At 39.0% G+C, this 14,334-nt stretch overlaps 1 protein-coding gene across 2 annotated transcripts; it reads left to right on the plus strand.

The window, feature by feature from the left end:
- Positions 1 to 423: 423 nt before the first annotated feature.
- Positions 424 to 13,865, plus strand: LOC139138889 (uncharacterized). Of its 2 annotated transcripts, none has more exons than XM_070707468.1 (5): positions 424 to 611; positions 6,008 to 6,147; positions 6,329 to 6,460; positions 6,995 to 7,085; positions 10,164 to 13,865. In XM_070707468.1, the coding sequence occupies exons 1-5, from the start codon at positions 560 to 562 to the stop codon at positions 10,487 to 10,489; spliced, it is 741 nt and encodes a 246-aa protein (XP_070563569.1). In that variant the 5' UTR covers positions 424 to 559; the 3' UTR covers positions 10,490 to 13,865. The 2 variants fall into 2 exon arrangements, with proteins under 2 accessions (XP_070563569.1, XP_070563568.1); XM_070707467.1 differs by lacking the exon at positions 424 to 611 and adding an exon at positions 3,896 to 4,048 and having other exon boundaries at positions 10,164 to 10,593.
- Positions 13,866 to 14,334: the final 469 nt, after the last annotated feature.

A 14,334-nucleotide genomic window follows, 5' to 3' on the forward strand; every position in this document is an offset into this window, starting at 1 on the left:
TGTGGAGTCTATGGATTCACCCTACAATTTTTCGTGTAGTCCGGGGTTTTTTATCTATTTTAATATTAGAACAAATTTGGATTGGAGAACGACACAGTTCTTGTCGGTATTGAAAGCCTATGGGAGTATAACTGTTAGCCAAAAACATAGCAGAAAATTGTCTGTGCACAGCACTGTGGACGGTGACTGTACTAAGTGGGGAAATGGTCACATGGTTGTTATGAGTAAAAAACGGTCAGTTACTAATCATTATTTATAAAAGATCTGTGCAAACGTGGCAGGAAGCGAAAAATTAAAACCAAACAGTTACATGGAGGTTAATGCAATACTCAAGCCAATTGAGCGAACACCTGGCTGGTCGAGACAATGGTGCCTTGGATATGACCTCCAACAGAGCCGTGTGAATTGGGTATAAAAGCGGCGGACCTCAGTTAGGGATTTGCATAGGAGGAACGCGACTGCCAGAATCAACAACCTGTCTGCAGGAAAAGAGGACGCGTCGCAGAACCAGCAGTGAACGAGACATCTTCAAATAGCATCAGCGAGGAAACTTTTCATCATGTACATACAATTTCTGTCCTTCGTAATAGCTGTTGGAATCCATTTCACCGGTGAGTTACAAATTACCACTATAACTTCTGCTTTGGGGGTTTTGGTTTTCTTTCTTTCACCTTTCCAACGGTCTTTTCTCATGACCAAAGTTGTCAAGAACGACACCTTTACTTACAGACTACGGACAACTTCGCGTTGCCTGGCCAAATCTGCGTTCTAATGAAGCATGCATGATACAATTTACTGTATTTTGACCTACGGTATGTTAATCTGTATCAAATAATGTAGTATTCTAAAACCGGAATAAAAAAAAATACTTCAATATTCCTGCGCACAACATCTATTTATTGTTAACTAATTATTGAGCTATCAGTAAACATTTCTTCAAGTTGGAAAATGTTGACTTCATTTCGTACTGGCTGTGGTTTCGGAGCACGCGCAGGTCGCTTGGACAATAGCCATATGTCGTGGATGATGTATTGTATAATTCATTCAGGCCAGCGAAGTGCTTTACACGTAATTTTTTTATTTCAATTGGCAAGCGAGGGAAATAGATGGGAAATATTTTTGCCGTTGTCCATAACCGGAAAAACGATCGCGTGTATGGAAATACTATGGAACTAACAACAAGTGGTTTTTGACTCGGGCATTGAAGACAGACAATGAATATCATGGCCTCGTTAAAGAAGTCATCTGGCCATGACATTGAACCGGGTTTACCATGGCCGTCCCGCCTACTCGAGCCAATAGATAATGGTGTAGTCTGACTACAATATAGTGCAGTCGACTACTATTCCATTGTTGGGCATAAACTTGACATTGTAGGGTGTCACATCTGATCACAATGCCTATTGTAGTCACAAGAGTCCGTGACATTTGTCGGTCATCCCAGGTATTGGGAACTGTCGCGGTCAGGTTTGGCCATAGACCGCTCTGGAGTCTATCGATTGAACCATGGAATGACAAAGAGTCAAGACCTTGGCAATGGCGCTTTCTTACAAATTGCGCTTTAACCCTCAAGTTCACCACCATGGTTTGAAGCAATCTCAAGTTGGACCTCTATAGAGAGGACAATGGGGTGAAAAGGTTAATGTACACGTCTACCGCGGTTTGGCTTTTCCTGCGACAATCTGTGCATCTTTCACGGGTCACGGTCATTGTCATTCTATAAAAAAACAAAAAACCGCGCGTAAGTCCGCGGCCCTTTAATCAGTCTGTGTTATGAAATTATAAATTGAAATCAACAGAAACGCGTTATAAATATATTATCAACCAATCAAGCGGATCGGATGAGCTTCTATAACTATTAACACCGAGAATGTGTGGTGATTGTCTGAGTTGAGACCACGAACAGAAGGATGAAGACGCCAATCACAGACCATTCCCATATATCATAAGACCAGTAAGGCCCACTGAATCCATCAAACACCCCACATCAAATATGAACACACAGGGTCTCTCTGTATCGGTACTGTCAGCACTGCTTCCACCAAAACGACAAGCTTTGTCGAAATGACCCTGAGTATCTGCGGAGTGTGTACTAAATACAAAAACAGATTGACACAATCGATCAGGTCGCACTCCGTTAAACAATTGATCGAGGAGACCAATTGTCTTACTGTACACAGTTGAATGTGAACATGCTTGCTTGTCAGAAATCTCTGGCAGTAAATATGCCGTCAAGAAATAAAAAGAAACGGGTGATGTTGCTCTTCGGCTTTATACCCCGGTTGAAGTTGAAGTACAGCTAAACGTTTAGGCGTGATTCGAATATCATCCAGGAAATGACAGGGATAATAAACTTTGCGATCTGTATTCGACATGAGTATGAAGCAGCATCTTGGTTGAAAGAGCATCTGCCGCCCTTGTGAAGTACCGCCTGTGAAGGACAAACTGAAGTTTCAGGTCGGCTGCAACTTAAAGATTGGAAATTGTTTCGACGAAACACTGTGCATGAACCAAAAAAATAACTTTGATGGCGAATAAGAAGCACTGGAAGCTATAAACTACGTTCTCACGCAAGACTTTGAATAAAAACATACGAAGTTTCGGCACCGTTGTCGTATAATGATAAAGGATGCGAGCAACACAAAAGATATTGACAAAATGAAACCCTGCATTTGTACAGCAAAATGACCTATTACATCATCTTGTATGGACATTAAACAAGTTGTGAAAAGTCCTGCGCCCTTGTAAAAAATCCGCTGGCCATGGCACCGGATATAGTCACCTGTTGTAGTCGCAAGAGCTTGTGACGTCCGTCAGGTCAGCTCAGGTTCTCGAAACGGTCACGGTCAGGTCAAACGATGACGTAACGAGGACAAAATAACAACCCTTTGTTTCACTCTGTTATAATTGTTCACGTAGTTCTTTATCGCCGATTAGCATGCCGACATAACTCGGTAGCAAAAACCGCAACTTCCCGCTACATTCTATTTGTCTTTCAAGGTCACAAAGATGAAATATCAACACATTGTGCCCTTAGCCATCGCTCCGTCGAGAATAGCTTTAAGGTAGAACGCGCCTCCGAGACAGATATTCGGAGCGACTCTCAAATCTTTACAATTCTTTTCTGATGTACCACTTTTTGGGGGTCATTTTAAAGGTCTTGGTGTAAGAAAACTTTTCACCGGCTTACCTTTTCGAAATTTTATTTTTCTCCATAGAGTTAACCAGTTAACACAGGGATGGCGGTCATTTGAATTTCTCATATCGGTAAATCTTGGGTTATTTCTTTCTCTATTACCGAAATTTGCACGATGACCCCCCAATTTTTATTCTAGATTTTTAAAGAGAATGGTTGAAATATTCCTTGAGAAAAGTTTGAGCAAAAGTTTTAAGTCTTGCACTTTCGAGGCGTATACTACCTTAAATCAAACGGTCAAAATAACAAATATTCTTGTTTCTACAGAATTTGGCAAGCTTCAATGTTTTTTGACTAAGACCCGGTGAAAACATGACAAAATGGTGTATTGACGCGTCGTTTCTTTGATATTAAGTATAGATCAGGATGTAAAAGAGTAGGTATATGTATTGGTAGGGTAACCTGAAAATACTTTCTTGGCCTAAAAAGAAGAGAGCAATAGACATAAAGATCAGACTATCATTATAGCATATATTGAGACAAGTGAAATTTACAGATTCGAACGATCACAATACAGCAAACTCAAAAAACGCAAAGTCTGCAAAGTTCTGAACATTAACTGGTGACATGGCCTGTTTTGACATTGCTTGCGCAAAATTGTCAGCTGGGAACGAGAGTGAGCTCGGGGTATGGGCGATCCCATCGATCGAATCATCGAATGCACTCTGTAAAACAATCGATCGCACAGGCCAGTGACTAGTCTAACTGTGTACCGTTGAATGTTAAGTGTTCGAGGTTCATCAGTAGGGCTCCGGTGGTAAACGTCCTCTCCGAAGATGAACAGCGCGCCGCTTGTTTGGCTGATATCGCTCTTCGTCTTTACGTTGGCGGAGGGAAATGATGTCACGTCTGGTGAGTACGACCTTATGCTCGGCTGTCGACTTATTTGTGAGAATCGATCTTTGAATTATAAGAATGTTTCGTTTTCTGTCATTATCCCACACTTGGAAATCGTTCAGTGTTCACATTAGACCGTGGGTAGACTCGAGCTGGGTGTATCGGCAGGACGACTTCACGCTAATGGGTGAAAAGCTAACGATTTTAGTAGCCGCACAAGTGAAATTCGTACTATGACTAGTGAGCATCGGATCAGCGTATTGGAGAGCCGGTACAAATGTCAAGCAATGTAAAATGCAGACAAATTCTTAAGTTCATCCCGAACATTAAAATTGATTCAAATGCAAAGTTTTGAAGACTATGAAACAGTGAGATTTATATGATCATTTCGGTGCATGCAGCGTGCTGTACACGTTAACGCATGCACACAAGCATAAGGACGCAAAATGTTGATATCAAAACATGTTCAGGGATGCAAATATTTGTTGAATAAAAATATTTCAGGGTTTTCACAGCATACAGCAACACGAAATACAATCTTCTGTAAAGCTATTAGGATTGTTTCGTGGATTCTGGAGTCCCTCTCAGGCATCTATGCTCGTGTTTCCCGCCGTGGCGAAATTGGTTTTCAAGAAGGAAAATCCTATCATTATAAGTTGCAATTATTCAGACCGGAAAACTGTCAGAAAAGGGAAAATCTGAGTGTCCTCGAGTCAGAATTGGTAAATTACCGCGAAGTGTGAGTACCTGACCTTTTTAATGCACGCACAATGTCATACTCAAAATAAAGCAGTTGTTCAAACTGTCATGGCACTGCAAATTTAGATTTAATTTGTACATCAACACATCTTTTGTGTTTATCGGCGCAAGGGTAACGCTTTTCACCTTGTGCGTACGCTTAGATCGCATCTGGCATTCAACATGTGCAACCACGTCACGTGGTTATTCATCCACTCCGGGCATCGTCATTGCCGGCCCTCACGTGTTTTTTGTTTCGGATTTTGTCAAGTTCATTTGTAAAAAGGGCGCGCTCGATCGAGCACAAGCCTCGAGAAAACAATGCAGGCCCATCAGTATAGTTTTTGAATAATTAATAACAGTCATGACCTTCGCAATGACAATAGATTCTGTAAACATTCAACTATTGGCGATTTCTGTTGTTGTCCCCTATCCCTCTTTTACCGTGTTTACATGATATTTTGTTGACATTTCTGCGATCTTCATGGACTAATGACAAGAGATGTGTGCACGAGAACCAAATTAAACACGAGGAAACCTTCGCACAGAAAAGCCTTCATTCATTCATTAGTGTGAGTAATGGGGCTCTTTGAGATCGATTTGAGAAGACAAAAACTTAACAGCGTGAATGCATTGATGTTTCAAATACAAGTTATTTTTAAAAATAGAGAATGCTTGTACTGAACCCTTTGTTGTCGAAGGCTGCATATTTGTTATTTTTCGGGAATATACTAACAAAGCTTGTCCGTCAGTGATGTGAAACAGATAATAAATTAATTGAATTCCAGGGTCGAAGTCGCGAGTTTTCATGTCAAGCAAATCTGAAACACCTTGCAATCATCCGTGAAATGAAGTCAATTCAGGATGGATTAAATGGAAAAGGCAGGTTTATGGTTTATCAGACCATAGACCACGTTAAACGAGACGCAAGGGTCCATATGGTCACAGCTGCTAAATAGTTCATTACTGCAATATACTATATTTTACTTTGCTTGCTGTTCAGAATTTTGATGAACGTGTGCATTGTACACCGCTGTTTCAGCGTGTCTCACGATTCTGGACAATATGACTCCGATAGCAGGCTTCTCAAGTTATAGAAAATGTGACAAAAACACATTCCCTTTATTTTTCGATAAAGTATGCCACAGAACTACCAGCGTTTACCATCTCGCCCCATTTGAGAATGAAACAATTAATGTCAATATCATATTTTCCAACTACCCTCTTCCTACGCAGGCGCCGCAAACGTTGGGAACAGTTGTGAATTTGATGGCTCATTCGCTACCTGTAACTCCAGTTTCCATAGCTACCACGTAAATACGCAGACCTATGTGGACAGGTGCAAGAAGCCCCCAACAGCATTGGTAGATGTAACGGTAAGTAAAGTGATAAACAAAGTTGTAAACAACATAAACAGGTCATTAATAAAGATTGCTTTTGTTGTACGTTTTAAAACTGTAATCTGACATCGTCGTAAGCAGTTTAAGAAATCGATTCGCAGTAAAATATATTGATAATGCTATTTCTCATGCTGGTCTTTCCCTTCTGTGTTGTAAGGTGCCGCGACTTGCAGTCAGTCACCAATACGAATTTGAAGAAGGCGAGCAAGAGCTGGACATCGATAAATGGATTGGCCTGAGAATACACGTCTTTGTCCGACACGAAACCCTTCACGGTGTCCGGGTCCAGGTAAAGTTCAATATGGGAACACGAACTTATTGCACTGACAAACAGAAGGACATAGATAAGCCGAAGAAATGTGGATAGCTGAGAGGTTTTGCCATCGAGAGAGAGAAATTGATAACGCATTAAAATTGAAATCTAAATAACACTTACTGCATGGTTGCCCGTAAATGCAAATAGCAACGACTACGTAAGTCGGTCCTACCATTAAAAACATGGAAAAATTACAACCTGCAGAGCATATAAAGCTTTTCATTTTGATGTCAGACTGCCTGCCTCTCTATCCATCTACATTCTTTGTCTTTGTCTTTATGTATGTATGTCTTTATGTATGTATGTATGTATGTATGTATGTATGTATGTATGTATGTATGTATCCGTATGTGTGTGTGCGTGTGTGAGTGTGTGGTGGATTGATGGATGGATGTAACTTGGTGTATCACGTTGTGCATCATTTCAATGTATACGTATGCGAGCCCAGAGTGCGAGTATTATGGCCGAGTTTGCATACTAATACTTTTCAACTGATGTCGTTCACAGGTGGACTATCATATTTACAGCCAGCCAATGGGATTGCTTTATGACCATATGTTTGAAGTCGACAGATACAAGTGCCCAGAAATGGAAACAGGTGTGTTTGATACAAAATGTATATAAAAAGTCATGTACGCTGCAACTGGTGGGCTTAAAGGCAGCGCGGCGCGTCAGGGGAAATTGCATTATGCCTTATACGGTTTATCGGTAGAAAAAGAATTGTGTACATGAGGATTTAAGAATTTCTTGTTCATGCTGTTTATATATGGAGACGGCCAGTTAGGCGAGAAGTAGAAGTTTGCATTCGCCTAGCATCGAATGGGACAGCAAGAAACTTTTTGACATTGAAAATTCATGAGTCAGGTTGGTTAATGGTTATCAGCTTTATTTCACAATAAAGTCATGACTTTACACAATTTTAATGGGAGTACTGTAATGTAAATAGCCAATGCAAACAACAACCTTATACAAGAACCAGGGATTAGGGACTTCCCCTTTAAAGGTATACAGTCACCTGTAATCTAAATATGCCCATATAGCAGTGGTCAAAGGGGCGTTCCTTGGTATTCAAAAGGCCAGTGTGAAGGCGCTGTTTTTAAAAAGCGGCCCCCGCTTAAAATCTGTGATTGGTTAGATTTTCTCTTTCCATGGTAACTGTGGCAAAATTGGAACAGGTGACAGTATACCTTTAAAGCCTACTGGCAAAACTGGAGGAAAGTCGAGTGGAGGAACATATACATTGCTAAAAACTGCTGACTCCCATAAAAAAGGGCAGATTATGTTATGGAAGTCTAAACGAAATGGTTAAAGTTTTTCATATTGAAAAAACATAAGCTCATAGGGGCACGGTTCGGTAACTTTGTCCAAAATTCGCTCGGCCAAGGTGTGCTCGGGAACGCGAGCGCCTATAGTAGTATAGTAGAGAAAGATAGGCGCTCGCCTTTCCGAACACCTATGGCTCGACCTAGAGTCGGAAAAGCCAGACAGTGCTCTTTGTTTAGTCTCTGTTAGAAGAAAAACGTCGAGCGACACCCGACTTTTATTTCTATGAAATCGTGTCAACAGTGGCATTCTCCGGAGCTTGCTTTAAAGTGGTAAGGGTAACAGAACGAAAGTGCACAAATGCGCCACATATTTGTCAGAGTGCTCGTAACAGTCTTTACGGCCATGGGGAGATTTTTGCATGTCAATATAAATGCATCATTAACATATCTTTTAAATGTCTGTATCACTACAAAATCTATAACACAGTGAAGAATTGTTCGGGAATAACTGTCAAGAAGCGGTGCCATGTTAATTTCGAAATTGCATTTGATATTAGTAAGTGGCGGCCTCTCATCTCTTCAGAATTTGATGTAAAAGATGGAAATTTGTGTTCATTTTTTTTAAATTCCTGTTTTGGGACTTGCCAGTTTCTGTACTTTTACAAATAGACAAAAGGCAATATGCGTCGCTAAAGCCGTTTATCGACGGAACAGGTATTAATTAAGCTCTCATAAACATTAAATTGTTGACTCTGTATCTAATTTATCGTTTCAGTGAAAAAATAGTCGATAACAGTTTAGTGTAAATCCAAATTGTCCAGAATGCTTGAATTAAATGAACCGTGACAGGAATTGCATTGAAACTCAAAAAGGCAATGTGCCTACTGCATTTAAGGTAAAAGCGCCTCGAAAGTGAAAGACTTCAATTTTTGCTCAAACATCCCTCAATGAAACTATCAACCATAGTCTCACTAAAGCTAGAATAAAAATCAGGGGTAACTATGCAAATTTTGTTACTAGAGAAATAGATTACCTGATACACCAATATTTGAAATTCAAAATGGCCGCCATCCCTGTGTTAACTCTATGGGAAAAAACAAATTTAAAATTTTCGATTTGAGAAAAACTATGGTTAGACGGTGAAATATTTTCTTACTCCAAGAGCTTTAAAATGAGCCCCACAAGTAGTAGCTTACTAGCGAATTGTCAAAATGTCAGAGTCCGAATTTCTATCCCCGAAGCGCATTCTACCCTAGTACGATTCTAACTCCCGTAGAGGTTATGGAGAACCAAAATTTCTTGAACAATGTAATGAATCTGAATTTGAAGTAAAGGCCACTGCGCTGCACATATTTTGAAGCAATGTTGCAAAGTTGTGTTATTTTCTTTCATTTCGAAATGCGTTATTGTCCAAACTGCTATCGACCGTAAATGTAGAATTTTAACCGACTATCAAAGTACTGGGTAGACCTGTATCCATGTTTGACAGTTTCGTGATGCTTGAACGTGATTGGCCTTTATCACGGTGCATAAGCCACTGGCGCATGGCGATCGCGAGATAAGATATCTTAAATATTCATATGGGCGTCTAGATATCGATGTTGTCCTTAAACTTTGCATTCCGTTTGGTTAGCTAGTGATAGGCGCCCACGGCGACACGCATCTTCCCAACTATGTAACCATTCGGATTCCGAAAGTAATAACTAGTGTTCTTGCTATGTGACTGCAAGATTGTCGTATGTTCCGAGTCAGACGTGACATGTTATTACAGAAGAACAATACATGAAGTCAGATTTGTGACTCTAAATTAAGGGCGATCATTTATTTTAGCAGTATATAAAACAGCAAAATTATCACATATTTAATGACCATGTAGCCTATAATCAAAACACAAACATGGCAATCAAGACTTTCTACACGTTTTTAAACCTCGAATCTCCTTCCCTACGACGAAAGAATGAGTTGAAAAACCAGAACGGTTATAATCGTATTTGCTGTATAATACAGTCTTTTCGAAGTTAAAATTGCTGAGAAGTTTTTCGAGGTAAAAATCTGAACGTGGATTGAGCACGGTTTTCATGACATAATCGTCACATATACGGATAGTCGGTGCGACTTCACGCCCAGTATATCGAAATATAGCTGAGCCCCGGCCCCATCCCACCTAATAACTTTCATTTGTCATTTGTGTATTAAATTGTCCAAAAATCGCCATCATGTAGTATGATAAAGATAAGACAAGTATCTGGGTGTATACATAAGCATCATGGTCTGTATACTTTCCTTGTGCTTACGATACGATATTTATGTTTAAAATACATTACGAGTTGTGTATATACTATATTCGAGTACGTGATTAATAGCAGCACTGTGATCTCAAAACTCACTAGTTCTTTTTCTTTGTTTTGCAGTTCCTGAGACTTTGAGCAGTGGTGTGAAAGTGGCGATTGCCATCGCTGTTGTCGTCGTCTTCGTGGCCGTTATTCTCCTGCTATTAAATATTTACCTGAGGAAGAAAAAGTCGGCTGCTCTCATCGACTCAAACTTGGTCACTAACATGGAGCCGAATGCGGTAGACCTGCGTTCTCACTTCGCTGTGAAATTTGACAACTTGCAACTGGGAACCGATGAAAGCGCGCCGCCTATCGAGCAGGTAGTCACGATGGCGAACGTCACCAGGCCTCGACCAAAGCAAGGTGCTCCCGTGTCCAGCCTTGGCGAACCAGCAGCTCCTTGATCCACGCACGACTTGACCCGCTCGCTGCTCTCAATAGTAAAATTCCGTGATTGAATAACTTTTAACGATGCTATAGTTGACTAACGATGTGCAACAGCTACTAATAAGTGGATTTGCAAATTTATTTTGAAATTCCATCGGCTGAAAATCGATGACGAAGGAACTGTTATTACGGTCACCTCTCTAATCCAATGCTTGATAACCCTTCACTAGGCAGACATTTTTCAAGAGAAGGGTACAGTGGGGCGAGTTTTTGCCGCTACTCGATGTGCGTGATACAGGTGATAGCTACCGTTTCTTACACTATAGGGAAAATTGCGAGACTAGAGCGAGAAAATGACGCTTTCTCGCAATCAGTGAGAATCTGTTCTTATTCTCACCGCTGTCGGTGAGAAAATTTTAATCTCCACTGGAGATTGGTGAGAAATGCACTCCTTGGCGAGAATCAAGTGTGAGAACAAATTCTCACCGGTGAGAATGGAAATTCTCACCAAGTACAGTGAGAATTGAAATTCACTGGCGATAATCATCAACACTCACAGTTCATTGGCGAGAATCATCAAGACTCCCCATTCATTGGCGAGAATCAGAATGAATCAGAATGAATGGGGGGTCTTGATGATTCTCGCCAGTGAATTTCAATTCTCACTGTACTTGGTGAGAATTCCCATTCTCACCGGTGAGAATTTGCTCTCACACTTGATTCTCGCCAAGGAGTGCATTTCTCACCAATCTCCAGTGGAGATTAAAATTTTCTCATCGACAGTGGTGAGAAAAGGAACAGATTCTCACCGATTGCGAGAAAGCGTCATTTTCTCGCTCTAGTCTCGCAATTTTTCCCTATAGTGTTACTTTAAGCTCTGTATTCAATGCGCTGCACAGACGATGATACACAAATAGCTTCGCGTTTATCATTTACAAAATTTTATCTTGTCTGTAGATTATGAGTGGATTGCTATAAAGAAATAAAACACGTGGTTGCTTACGCGGCGCTCCTGCTTCCATTGCGACAGACCACGTATTGGCCTATTTCACGATTTTTTTTTTCAATAAGCTTATGGGCCACACTGAAATACTGTGCTGTCTATTTTGCCGTGAGAGTGGATACATGTTTAGAATAAATCTTTCAACAATAATGACATATAGATGACATAATTATCAGGGAAACTTATTAACCCATTTTTTGCTCACGTGTTGACACACGTGGGCATATGTCGCAGCGATGTCTGTCTGTCTGTGTGTCTGTGTGTCTGTCTGTCTGTGTACTCAATAGCGTTGATCGCAATTTCAGGTTTGTTACTAAATATAGCTGCAAGTGCGCGACTTTCGCATAAACATGCTGAAATTCGGACAAATTTTGTCGTATGCGCGGCTGTTGTTGCAGCTTGTAGTCTCAGTCATCAATTCATACGAATAAGTGTGACGCTAAATAGCCTTTCTAACACTCGCAGGTTTATTATCGTCGTTTATGCGGAAAATACGGACAAATGTTTATTTATGCATAATAATGAGAGAGAACAGTGACGTCATTTGCGATCAGCGCTATATCTCAAAAACGTCTCATCAGATCAGAATCAAATCTGGTACATAGATTCAGTTTGCAAATGGCAAGAACTGATTAGTTTTTGGTGGGTGTGGCTTGCTTACTTTTTGCTCATTTGCATAATTAATGATTTTAGAAAAAAACTGATATATATTGACAACGACTGCACACAATTTGATGAGATTCGCTACAAATGTTGATCACACCAAGATATATCAGCTTTGAAAGATATTAAGGGGTGACCTGAAAGATAATTACTAATTTGCATGTTTAATGAAATTTCCTAATTAGGAGTATATATCTGGATTTACTTGATCAAAATTGACAAAACTTGGTATGCATATTGAAGATACTATGATTTAACGTTATTGAAAGTCATAAGCATTTTACTTCATCCAAATTCTAATTTGCATATTAATGACCTTTTGAAATTAAGGCTATATATTGAAGTTACATGACCAAAATTGATGAAACTTGCTTTGTACATTAAAGATACTATGATAGAATATGATTAAATGTCATTAAGCATTTTTACATCAGCTAATTCCTAATTTGCATATTTTATGAACTTTCCTAATTAGGGGTATTTATCTGAATTGACGAGACCAAAGTTGATGAAACTGGCTATGTACATTAAAGATACTATGATAGAACATTATTGAAAGTCATTAAGCATTTGAAGTTTAGCCAATTTCTTATTGCATATTTAATGAACTTTCATAATCAGGGATATTTATCTGTATTGACAAGACCAAATTTGACGAAACTTGCTATGTACATTAAAGATACTATGATACGACATTATTGAAAGTCATTAAGCATTTTTAGTTCATCCAAATCATAATTTGCATATTTAATAAACTTTTGAAATTATATAAGGATATATATTTGAATTTACATGACCAAAATTGATGAAACTTACATTAACGATACTATTATGTAGGCTAACATTATTGAAAGGCAATAAGCATTTTTTCTTCAGCCAATTCCTAATTTGTGTATTTAATGAACTTTCCTAATTAGGGATATATACTTGGATTTATTTGATCAAAATTGGCATAACATGCTATGTACATTGATGATTATACCAGGTTATATCAATATTGGAAGTCATTTCGCATTTAAGTTTTCATGTCAGCTAATTTATAGTTTGCATATCTAATGAGCTTTCAAAGTTTGGAATATATAGTTTGAAGGACTTGACCAAAGGCAATTACACTTGCTATATAAAGTGGTGATACAATGACAGCAGTCAAAGAAATTAATATTTTTTCAGCTAATTACATATTTGAATACTTAATGACCTATAGAGTTAATCTGTGGTGAATTATGTTCATTATGTTGATCATAATACTTTCAATGAAGTTGCAAACATGTGGCAAAGGTTCAAATTTACACATAACTGCAATATATAATGAAACACGTGAGCATTTACAATTCACATCTGGTTGTGTATAGAAATTTACACATAACTGTAATATATAATGAAACACGTGAGCATTTACAATTCATATCTGGTTGTGTATAGAGGCACTTTTTGTGACAAGATAGGGTGTACGTTCCACGTGTGTTTCCTGCAAGTTTGGTGTGACAATACTTCACTTTTCTCCGCAGGCTTTAACTTTTTCATGTTTTTATGATAATAAGGTTAACCTATAAAAACTTAGCGTATTGTGATTTTTGACATTTATCAAACGCATTAGGCCTAATTCAATATTAGTCGTATATTATCGTCATCACGTGAAATGTAAAATATTGCACTTCAAATTTTCTGTAAAATATATATATTTTTTCTAAACGTAGGGTTATTTCGTAATAAAATGAGTTTTATATGAAAACAAATGTGTGTATGGTGTTGTACGTACGTACTCCCACATATTGCTGCAGTATCACATATTTTCAGACAACTTTTACCGCCCCAGTCACCAAGGGTACAGGAAGGAGGACACATTAAACTAAAACGATTGTCTCTGTAGCAGATGGTTTATATTGTATGGAATATCGATCTGCTATACAAATTTTAAACTTAAAGGGATATAGTCGTCGGAACTGCACTCAAAGGTCGTATGGGACCCATACGACCCATTGCAACAATGTATCCAAGGCACAATGGTGATTGATGACAGTTAAAACATGTCTGTCATAATCTATCATCGTATAATTTAAATGTTGCAGCTATGATGATGAGGTGCATCCAGATATCATGCACGAAATACATTGTTTGTAAACAAGAAACTCGCACAGGCGCAGTCCCGACGACTATATCCCTTTAATTTTCATGGAAACATCTGCAATACACGAG

This window comes from Ptychodera flava, chromosome 8 (assembly GCF_041260155.1).
Source record: "Ptychodera flava strain L36383 chromosome 8, AS_Pfla_20210202, whole genome shotgun sequence".
NCBI lineage: Eukaryota > Metazoa > Hemichordata > Enteropneusta > Ptychoderidae > Ptychodera > Ptychodera flava.

What these genes read in the sequence shown, in the direction of transcription:
- LOC139138889 (XM_070707467.1), top strand. Translation starts at nt 3,973, where the DNA reads ATGAACAGCGCGCCGCTTGTTTGGCTGATATCGCTCTTCGTCTTTACG. An exon ending in GGGAAATGATGTCACGTCTG is followed by an intron (nt 4,049 to 6,007) that starts GTGAGTACGACC and finishes CTTCCTACGCAG; the next exon opens with GCGCCGCAAACGTTGGGAAC. An exon ending in GTGCCCAGAAATGGAAACAG is followed by an intron (nt 7,086 to 10,163) that starts GTGTGTTTGATA and finishes TTTGTTTTGCAG; the next exon opens with TTCCTGAGACTTTGAGCAGT.